Source organism: Gymnoscopelus microlampas (genome assembly GCF_963454915.1).
Source record: "Gymnoscopelus microlampas genome assembly, chromosome: 18".
Taxonomy (NCBI): domain Eukaryota; kingdom Metazoa; phylum Chordata; class Actinopteri; order Myctophiformes; family Myctophidae; genus Gymnoscopelus; species Gymnoscopelus microlampas.
The window spans coordinates 34,712,516-34,724,537 of NC_139955.1; the positions used below are offsets into that span (position 1 = coordinate 34,712,516).

At 45.0% G+C, this 12,022-nt stretch overlaps 1 protein-coding gene across 4 annotated transcripts in view; it reads right to left on the reverse strand.

The window, feature by feature from the left end:
• Window positions 1-12,022, reverse strand: part of dlg3 (discs, large homolog 3) — a gene marked incomplete at its 5' end in the record, with an annotated part of 122,487 nt that overhangs the window by 83,497 nt on the left and 26,968 nt on the right. The window contains one exon of one of the 4 annotated variants that reach the window (XM_084041896.1): window positions 4,824-5,231. The exons of the other annotated variants lie outside the window; for them this stretch is intronic. Within the exon in view, the coding sequence (XP_083898022.1) occupies window positions 4,824-5,231 (408 nt within the window). Of the gene's footprint in view, window positions 1-4,823; window positions 5,232-12,022 lie in introns of those variants that run through there. 4 annotated transcript variants of the gene reach the window in all.

Below are 12,022 nucleotides of genomic sequence, written 5' to 3' on the forward strand. Positions count from 1 at the left end.
TAAATGTCATCCATCTTGCCCTCACTGCTCATGGCAGATTTGTAAAGAAACGATATTAGTTCGCGTGAGATTAGAGCGATAGCAACGGCATCGTTCGGATGTCACGCGTCTCGCTTTTTCCGTTTTCGAGATGAGCTCATAGGTAAATCCCTCTCGACCCCCGATGAGACAATTCCGGGTTTTCTGATGGAGCCTTTTTGAGATCACAGCGGGAGAGCGAGCTCCAAGACATTCGGATGGAGGAGAGATTTGATTGGCCACAGGGATAGCCAATCACGCTTGAAAAGACCCTATACCTCACCAGATGTGCTTATAAACTAAATCCGCCAATAAATCAATGGTAATGCAAAGGAAGTGTCTTTCCTGCATGCATGTGTGCACGCCTGCACACACACACACACACACACACACACACACACACACACACACACACACACACACACACACACACACACACACACACACACACACACACACACACACACACACACACACACACACACACTAAAATCTAAAAGTTCCCGGATTTATACTTGGTTGTGTGTGGTGTCGAGCACCGAAAACGGCAGATCTAGACCGACTCGCCACCACTGAGTATAAATCTGGCTTTTGATGAATACGTATGCCTAGCTTGCCTGTGCATTCATATACGCCCCCCCACCCCCAACCTGGGAGAGCACATAACACTAATAAACACTATGGTCTAAAAAAACGGGCACGGGGATTGGGGAAGAGCATTTCGGATATGTTTAATATCTCGCCGGTAATAAATAAAGGAAAATCCAATTAATATTTAAAGCTAATCATAGCCATAGAGCCGGAGAGCACACAAAGACAGATTGGAGCCCGCGGGGGGGGAAGAGGGAGCTCTCCGACTGAAGCTTCCCATTAGGCAGAGGTCTCCGGGCCTCGTGGATTGGGGATTCAGATGCTCTTGTTTCGGAGAGTGTTCTTACAGTCCCAGCTGACTCCATGTGAATTCATCCATAATTAACCTATAGCCGGCCCTTGACAAGAGCCACACTCTGTTATGTATTATACCAGTGGTTCTCAACCGGTGGTCCGGGGACCAGTGGTCCTTGAGGGGGTTCAGGGTGGTCCCCAGCTAAATGATGGAGAGTTCGTAACAGAATGGACCCTTATAGATCTTTAACTCTTGAGAGTGTAAAATGAAACTGGTTTAATTTTACACTCTCAAGAGTTACATTATTGTTAAACATCTGCATTACTTAATTAAAGAATTGTTATTTTGATCAACGTTTGCCTGTCATCTCTCCTATGGTCCCACCACATCAATACAGCACGTTTTGGGTCTGAGAGGCTTAATCTCATCAAATGGTGGTCCATGGCTCAAATAAATAATGGCCCTTATGAAAAGGGTTGAAAACGACTGCTCTATACAGTACATACAGCATTACAGTGGCTAGTAGTATGGCTAGTCTGTAGTTGCTGAACTCAAGGTTTAGAAGATGGAAGTTTGACTGAGCGTGTTTTCTGTTTTTTTTTTTGCCTTTTTGAGATATCGATGATGATGATGGGTCCTACCCTCCCTGCATGTCCTGCCTCACATTCCTGTCGCTCGATAAGTGTCCGTTTTCAAATAATGTGTAACTGCCTTTTATATATTGTCTTTGTCGGGTTGAAACCTCATACTATATGTCCAAAACTGTTTACCCGTATTTTCCGCACTATAAGGCGCATCTGAGTATAAGGCGCACCTTCAATAAATGTATTATTTTCATATATAGGGCGCACCGCATTATAAGGCGCATTCCGCACTATTAGGCGCACTGACGGTGCGCCTTATAGTGTGGAAACCAAGGGAACCAATATTGATACATATATAAGGCGCATCGGATTATAAGGCGCATCCGCACTATAAGGCGCACTGACGGTTCGCCTTATAGTGCGGAAAATACGGTACTTTTCAGGATTCAAATTCAGATCGTCAAGCTGGGTGGGTGTGTGTGTGTGTGTGTGTGCGTGCGTGCGTGTGTGCGTGGGTGTGTGTGTGTGTGTGTGTGTGTGTGTGTGTGTGTGTGTGTGTGTGTGTGTGTGTGTGTGTGTGTGTGTGTGTGTGTGGGTGTGTGTGTGTGTGTGTGTGTGTGTGCGCATGTGATTATGTGAATGCTCTGCCTCTGCCCTGCCGCTCTCCTCTCCCCTCCTCTGGCTCCTTGTGTGAGCCGTGTGTGTGTGTGTGTGTGTGTAGGTAGTGGGGGAGGGGTGATATTGTAATTCCCACCCATGGATGAGCAACGGGCTGACTTAAAGGAGCTGAGAGAGGGTGACGCGTCCACAGCCGCGCCTCGGCCAGCTGTAGGAAAGAGGGGGGTGGGGCCGGGGGAGGGCGGGAGGGAGGGCTGGGACAGAGGGATGTGTGCGCACGCTGTGCCGCTGCCGTATTTTATTGTATTTTTTGGCAGGAGGCGGAGGGACAGATGCTTGTCCACAGCATCAGGGCCCTTTGCTCGCTCACTGACAGCACCACCAACTGCCTCCTCTTACATAACCCCCTCCCCCTCGCCAGGCCTGCTGTCTTCCTTTATTGGCTTATTTCTCTCTTTTTTAACATTAGCATTTTCGTCTCTCCCCCCCCCTCTACCCACGCCTCCCCCTTCTCGCTCTGACTGTCGCTTCTGTACCCACACTAATTGCTTTCCTTTGTATCTCCTGCTCTTTTTTTGCTGTTCAGTCACACTACTGTCAATATACAGTCTATAGGCCCATGCAGGTGCTTCTGGGTTCAAACTGCAATGAAGCTGGGTTCTGGTGTATCGCATGTAAAATGCGTTAAAACAGCAAGCGAACATGCCCAGATGAGGGTCTTTTTAAAGGATAGCAAGCAGCAAAGGTTCCTGTCTATGAAAGTAATAACAGAATCCCTATATTAACAACATAAACCTGATGATTGTCATCGTATTGACTGCAGTTAATTGCCAGGAAGATGTACATCACATCACACAGCATGTGCTCAAACATTTGCAGTAGGATATTTTGAACGGATGGCAGACAAGAAACACTTACATAATCAAAACTGCTGGGATGCTTAAAAAAAAGAAGTGTGAGAAACCAAATGTGCACGACTGGCTGGGCGTACAGCTGATGGCTTATAAAGGGAGGGATGTGGCATGAACACAAGGAAGTAGCATGTCGCTCGATGTCTTTTACCTCCAAATGGCTAATCCCAATCCCCCCTGTTGTTGGATGTAGTAGAGGCAATCTTGTAATAACAGACAGACAGGTTGCGGCTCATATGTGGTGTCAGCACAGGGGGATCTCTCCCACGTTGCCAGAGACATTTCAGCCTCCATTTTACCCCTATGCTTTTCCTTTGCTCACTCTTCCTCCCATTGCTGTATGCTTGTTGATCAAAATGTATGCAGACGTACTATGGAAATATACACAATACACAGCAGCCTCACTTGCCGCAAACGTTATAACCACATACTGTAGGCACATACTTGTGCACAGCGAGATGCGTTTTCTTGAATTTCATGCACGCAGAGCGACCCTTCCCCCACCCTAGCTCACTCTCATGCACATATACCGTACATGCACCTTGCTTACCACTTAAGCCCTCTATACTTAGTTAAACTGACCTGAGTTGCAACTGTACTTAGTCTTTTTTTCACTCTACACCAATTGCTTTGCGGAAAAAATGCCGATCTACAAGCTCACTTATAGATCTGCTATTTTTGGCGACATTCCTTCCATAATTTTGATGCTGCAAGCGGTTGATTACAGATATGTGCTTGTAAAGCTGTTCTCGCCTTTTAGTAACTGTAATATTCCAAGTATGGCATAAATGAATGGATACATGGCAAATGGACAGAGCAGAGAGAGGTTTGATTGAAAATGTGCAGTGTAGATGGCAGGGATCATGTGAACCTAGTGTGGTGTGGATTCTCTTATGAGACAGCATGTTACTTTGGGATTCTTTAACCACTTAAACTCTATACTTAATTGTCTGAAGTCCCCCAGGGGTCTACACTATAGGGCTGCTTCTTTATCCCCTCTAAATCTTTTCGGCGAAATTAGACGATATATAAACTCACAACGCAACGGATTGTGAGCTTGTAGATCTGCTATTTTCGCGGGAATGTTCCCTCCAGAATAGGGATGCTAGGGTTCATGATGTTAAAGCAATCAAACATGTTTACTGATTGAAATGGAAGCCATAAACACATGAAATGTGTGGCAGAGCGCTTTCCTCACATCACCCTCCTCCTCTCCTCTTTCTAAAGGAAATGGCCTCATGAGATTGGTTTGTCTCTTTCTCTATCTGAGGAAATCTACATCAAATGCTGACGTAAGGCCAAATGCCTAAAAGGAAATGTAAAGGAGTAACGGACCATTGGCCTAGGAAATAAATTTGCGCTGCTTCAGTGCATGGAAATGCAGAATTGTTTTTAGCCTATGATGAGCCTACGCTTGTAGCGGCATAAGCCAAGTGATGTAATACTCCGGGCCTGCTAAATCAATTAGCATGATTGCATTTGTATCACATATAAATAGGAAAAACATGGTCACGTATCAGCAATTAAACGACTAGATGAGTCCAGTTCTGTTTCACCACGTCAAATGAATGAACCACAATCAACCACAAATGACAACATGAAACAGAGGGGTGCGTGGGATGAATACAAAATATGGAACCTCTACAACAAACCAACAGGCTCTTGGCAGTTCTCTAAGTGATACATGATTATGTTCCAGCATAGCAACCATGCATCATGTGACATGATAGGGGCCAGGCACCCTGTGGCTCCTCTGACAGGCCCGAGAGGCCCAAGCTACCTAAGCAAATGAGGAAGATGAGTTACCTGGTCGTACCACTCCCGGTTGGTGCAGGTGCATTCTGGCCACCATTGTCCTTGCCCGCCAGAGTTGTTGCCATTTACTTTGGGGCCGCACTTGGACTGGCCCTTGGGGTTGGGCCCTCCAGGACCCCCGCCAGACATCATCTTGCCCTTACTTCTCCCCAAGGTGCCTCCGCCGCCCCCTCCTCCTCCACCTCCACCACCACCTCCTCCACCTCCTCCTCCCATGCCTCCACCTCCCCCTGAGGCCGGAGGGGGTAAGGTCTGCCCTCCCCCGTACCCAGCTGGATATCCGTAGGGTTCGGCTTGCCAGTCCCCGCCGTATGACGGGGCGTCCATCCTGCGCAGGGCAGCCATGCGGGTCACCTCATAACATTCTGGGCACTTGCAGCAGTGGTGGTGTTTGTGCATGCTGGCTACGCTGAACTGAGTGGCGGGGCACTCTTCTCTGTGGCTGCTGCCTCCTCACAACTCAGATCTCTTGCACAACGGCGAAACGCTGCGGACAGCTCGCGGGGGGGCGGGGAGGGGGAGCTTAATGCCGACGCGAATAATAACACTAATTGCAGGAATTTCAGCAGATGAAATCTTCTTTTTTTTTCTCTCCCTTTTTTTCCCCCACGTCAAATCCCGTTCCTCGCCTCTCCGTTGCGCTCCTGGACGCACGGGGGGAAAAAGGATGAGAGGGGCGGGAAGCAGCAACAGGAAAAACAAAAAATCAAAAATGGGCACGTAGTCTTCTTAGTCCTCTTGACGTAGAAGATCAAAGGAAATATTGAAAATATGCGATCACACAATCAGAGACCAGCCCCGATGGTAGAATTTTCCTCTCGGTTCTCTCGTTTCACAGTGATATGTATAGAAATTCATAGATAGATATATTCATTTGTTAATATATCATATATATATATATTTACACACACAAATACAAAAATATTAATATAAACAGACAAGCACAAATACAGATATATACAGAGATAAATGTATATATATATCTATGCGTGTGTACAAATATATATATATATATATGTATATATAAACAATATGTATATAGAAATTATATCCTCCGATGAAAATCTCCCTCTATATTCTTGGTATCTTCCCTTACTGACCAAATTATCTTATCTTCCTCGCGTCTTTTCCTTTTCCTCCTGCGTCGAGAAGCTCTTTTTCCCCCGTCTTTTCTCTCTCTTTTCCCAGCCTGCAGAGAGGGAGCTGAGCACTGGATCGCCTCTCAGCCTGCTTGCCCTAGATGTGGATTTTTCAGAGGGATGCGAGCAAGCGAGAGGGGAGATGGAGAGAGGAAAAAGAAGAGAGACAGAGAGAGAGATGCAGAGAGAGAGAGAGAGAGAGAGAGAGAGAGAGAGAGAGAGAGAGAGGGAGAGAGAGACAGGGAAGGGGGGGGGGGTAGCAGCATCCCTCCAGCACCTCAGCCCTGACAGCCACAGCCAATCAACTGGCAGCACTGCCATCAGCAGCAGCAGCACCAACAGGAATGAGCGCTTCACTGGCTGCTCTTAAAGGGACCACAACGTCTAAAAACCACTCTGTCGTTCTGCCTTGGGTAAAAAAAAAAAAAACCACAGAGATGCTGCTTCACAGACCAAGAGATTGGAAAATGGCTGTGTTTGTCCATTTTCTCAACGCAATAGAAGGAAAGAGGTTTGTTTGGACCCGACCCCGTGCTCTCTCTTGTTAATCCAAGCCTCGGACAGGGATCCACTGACCGTCTGATCCATGTTTTGCGTCAAGCCAATGCACCCAAATTCCAACCTATACAGTTTACACCCTGGTCTCTGGTCATGTCCACGGTCATCTCAGCTCCATCTACAACCTAATGGTTTACTTGTGCTGCTGACTGACAGCTTACGAGCCTCGTGTGACAACTCACATCTGGAAATAATTTAACAATGGTGCAGGACAGGTGTACAGTAGCAGATCAAAGTACTGTGTGGGTAGCGTTAGCTTCTTAACTTGTAACTGAAGATGCCTCTGAATCAGGGCTACATCACTTGACATGATTCCCTCTCTCTTCTCGCCGTTGTTTCATGTCATTGTAAGATTATTTTGTCAAAAGACACGCTACAAGGGAACACTGCACTACTGATGCCTCATTTAGGAACCACAGGGAAAAGATTTCATGTTCACAATCATGACATCAACACGTGTACGCATCCAACACTATTACACGCTTGGGCTTTCAAGTGGGAGGAGGAAGAGATAGAGAGAGTGAGAATGTGCGAGAGGGAGAAAGAGAAGGTAAGAGAAGGAAGGATAGACGGGCAGATCTGGCTTTCATCTAGAATGTGGGAGCTATATTGTATTGCAGCTCGAAAAGGACTGCCTGTGAACTATTATACATGCTTATGAGCCTGCGCTTTGATCATGGCTGGGTGTAAAATGCGCTGACACAGAGGGCGAAGGTTTGTTTTCTACAGAACTGAGAAGGAGTGTTACAGTTTCCCCATTAAAGCCCAGCATATATGCATTATTAATGAAATGTGACGGGGAAACAGAGTTGGGTGTGTCTGTGTGTGTGTGTGTGTGTGTGTGTGTGTGTGTGTGTGTGTGTGTGTGTGGTGTGTGTGTGTGTGTGTGTGTGTGTGTGTGTGTGTGTGTGTGTGTGTGTGTGTGTGTGTGTGTGTGTGCGTGTGTGTGTGTATGTGGGGGGGGGTATATTCATAGATAATGTGCATTTAACAGCAACGTTCCACAATGCACATGAACTCGAGTGCTATTCTATTTGTGTTTTGGTGTACACATCAGAGATGGCACCTGTGTGTAATACTTGTGTGGTTCTCTTTTTAGTTTATCCAAATAGGATGCTACAGCAACGGCACACTGCAGCATATATCAGTGGTTCTCAACCTTTTCAGGCTCCCCAAAATAGTCATATTTTAACTGGGGACCCCCTCACTGACAAGCACTTGGAATTGTAGGAGTTGAGGCATTATATTTAGTTTGACTCGGTTCCACAGATAAACATTGTGAAAATAGTCGATCTACAAGCTCACAGCGTTTTGAGACTGTTGATAAGCTATTTTCACAATTGTTGCCTCTTTCTTATAGTGTTTGACAATTTGGCCAATGTTTGACCAGTTTTTATAGTATAGTTTGTTGATTAATTTTGATGCGACCAAGTAATGGTCTTTTTTTCCATTTTATTTGAAAAAAATTAGCAGTCCTTAAATTGTCACTTTACTGTCATCTGGGGACCCCCCCAAAATCATGTGGAGACCCCCCTTGGGGTCCCGACCCACAGGTTGAGAACCACTGCAGTATATCACCGTCCTACCAGGAGGTGCACACACAGCAGGCTCAGCCACATTTAATTACATGCAACGGTAACTCACTTCATTATCGTGGTATTCTATTTGCCTAACCTATGGAGATTCACTGAGCGCAGGCAGACAAGAGAGAAAACTTTGGTCTTTTAAAAAACAGAGCGGGTTTCACTGAGCTCTATTGTAGGACCACACCAAACCCTGCTAAATCAACACAGAGCTTTTTAACCCATTCAATCCGGGCGGGAACGCATCTACAAATGTCTTCTAAATAAATAAAAAAAACAGTTTTCTGAAAAAAACGCATGTTGCTATATCAGTGGTTCTCAAACTTTCTCATGTCAAAAACTCCCAAAATTATATGTATTTGTCCGCGGACCCCCATCTGAAAACAGTTTTTGTTCAAGGGACCCCCCAGAAGCAAATATTTGAGTAAAAAAATGTCCCTTTAAAATATATATATATTCATAGATTTGCACAAATGTTCAAGATTTTTCAAAAATAGCAAATCCACAAGCTCAGTGAGCTTGTATATATGCTATTTTGAATAGCCAAAGTGTAAAATAATGGTTATTGCTGAAAATCTAAAATGACCCAGACGCGTTCCCGGATTGAATGGGTTAAAGGCGGTGCTTTTAAGGTGGCGACGCAAGCTCATCCATCACGGCACACATGACCGCCGTGCACATGTTGCAAACCAAACCATCCTCCTCAGCCTTTGCTCTGTATCTCTTACAAACCGTTCACAGCGCATTTACCAGCCAACCCAGCGGTAAAAGCAATGAAGGCATTCGCATGCTGTGTCCCGACGTAACAGACAAGAGGAGGGACTCGGAAAGCAAAATACATAGCGTAAAGGGAAGGGAGATGGATGAATTATGTCGTCACCTATGTGTGTAGGCGTACACAGAGACATGCGCCTGTGTGTGTGTGTGTGTGTGTGTGTGTGTGTGTGTGTGTGTGTGTGTGTGTGTGTGTGTGTGTGTGTGTGTGTGTGTGTGTGTGTGTGTGTGTGTGTATATGTAACATGAATAAGATACGAATAAGTGAGCGACTGTAGTACCTCTGGGAGGAGAGAAGGCTCTGCCTCTGCCTTTAAATATTACATAATATGAAGTGTAAAAAAAAAAAGGTGGTACAGTAGGTCTCCTCAAAGCCAATCAATCGCTGAGCCACTCTGTACCACGATAAGAGGGATATGGAGAGCAGGAACAGAACTACTGGGAGCTAACATAAACCAATGAAACACAAAGGATTCTAAAGGAAATGGAAGATATACGGTATAGTACAGCACAAGCCTACCTTTTGTTGTGTTTGCTCAGAAAAGTAAAAATCTCAACATGTGCAGAGGACACGTCTTTGGAGACATACTTGTCAACACGATTATGATGACTGACAAATCACATTCATCGTATCTTATTATTTTAAAAATGTTCTTTACAGATCAACTAACTGTCCTCATTAGTGATCATTTGAAAGAGAGATGGAGATACAACAGAGATTGCAGCCAAACACCCAGATCCAGGCTCCACACAAAGCTGTTGATATCTGCTATTTACATTCATAGTTTGCCACGGTTTTTACCCGTTTAAGCAATGTGGCATATTTTGGGGCTGTACCTTAAAACACTAATAATTGAAATTATATGGAAAGTTTAGGCCAATATTTTACTAGCAGGATCATTTTAATGTTAACTAAGCTAGCATTCCTTCATTGTATTTGGTAATCCAAACCGGCAGAACATTTCTAAATTAGTATACTGTCCCTTCCTTAAATATCACAACTGTGAGGATGCAAGTCCCAGATGACATTTAATTGTATTCTTTTGTTAAGTCTTTTTAGAGTTGAGCTCCTGTCCTCCTTAGCCACTACTGCAAAATCAGACTCAGAAATTAGGAAATGATATACAATAGACTGGGCACCAGCCTACTCGGGAACGATGCAAGGCGGGAACATTGCAAGTTGGGAATGCACCCCCACCCGGTCATGCAATACCCGTTGTACCCGATGTGATTGATCCCTGATGTATGTATGTAGATATATATATATATATATATATATATATATATATATATATATATATATATATATATATATATATATATATATATATATATATATATATATATATATATATATATATATATATATATATATATATATATATATATATGCACGGACAACCGCATATCCGACCGACTCACCACCGGGCACTGCAGTCTGATGTGCGTGCTGAGTTTGAAGTAGGCCCGGTCCCATATATGAGCATAGCGGTCGTATCGGCGGTCCTGGACAACCGGATCTCTATGTAGGCCTATATATGTGCATATCGGTCTGATCGGTGGTTCTGGACAACCGCCTATTCTTCAGCCTACACATACGTCATGTCCTAGTATGAGTGAATAGGGGAAGGGGATCAACGTTGCGTGATGCCTTTCTTTGGCCCGGAGAAGCATCAGCTGTCCAGAATCCGGGTCAAACAAAGGTGCTATTGGTCAAAAACCCGGATGTGTGAAGTCAGTCGGTCGGACAGTTCTCGAGATACATGAACTACAGACGGACACACGGACAGAGATTTCATTTAGGTGAGTGAGCTTGTGAAGAAACTGATCATGACCTATGCATTTTTATAGGTCAGTAGTGCAAAGACGGCAGTCAGTAAGCCTAAATATCACCACCACATTTTATAGCCTAGTCTGCCCAGTAAACGTTGGGTGCAGTGGATCTCTACCTGCTGCAATGTCCTCTGCTCTAGCACTGACAAACTGCGGTGTCTGAGCTGTGTTCTGTTGTTAGCATGTTGTAGTAGTGCTAATGGAAACAAACGGTATCAGACAGAATACCGACCCCCTACCGGTGCCCTTGCTCGGACTGAACAAATCTTCAAACTCAGCCTTGATTGTGATCTAAACCTGTACATTTTTGTGACTGCATCCTGCACGGTTGTGACACTATCGCCATGACAATATCTGTTCATAGACATAAACACCTCACACCACAGTGTGAAAACAATACCAGCCACACTGTCATGGCTGGTAACTACATAAGCTTTGGTGTCTGCTCATGAACACATATTCAAATATGCACTCATGTTGTCTCTTTAAGGCTGCTTAATGTGAGACTGCAACATGCAAGCCTCTATATTATGTTCACTCTGGGATAAATAAAGACAATTCCTCTATCAAATGTGATGAGTCTATCCTTTAATACTTTAAGCGGGATCAATACAATGTGGTAAAGAAAACAGTTGGAATAATAAATAACCAGGATATTCTCCTTACACACAAACCATACAAACGATTGTGTGTGCATAGGGTCACACACAGTGTGAGTATGTGTGCACACATGCTTGTGTGTGTGGGCGGTGGTGTCTGCACCTTTCCGGTAAATACTGTGCCCAATTAAACGACTTGGCTCGGAAGATCTGGATCAACAGCGTAAGGTAATTTATCTTCTGAAATGAAATAGGTAACCCTTGACCCTCCGTTGACAAACGGAAAAGAAGGACCTGTGATTTATGGCGCAAACGAGGGAATTATCCTGTGGCTTCCATAGAACCCACCTCGGGCACCCCCCGTCCCGTCCCCCCCACCACCACAACTATCAGCCGAGTGTCAGCTTCTGTTACATAAACCCACCTGGACCCTCACTCGTAACACACACACACACACGCACACGCACACACACACACACACACACACACACACACACACACACACACACACACACACACACACACACGCATTGCACACACACTTATATTATCAACATCGCAACAACCCCCCACACCAAACACACACACACCATGTGTGAAGCCGCCTTTCAGTAATTGCCATGCATTTTCGCCGAGAAGCAGTGTGACTACTCCTCAGTCAGCTGACAGGATGAACGACCATATTTGGAGAGACGGTAGTGAGG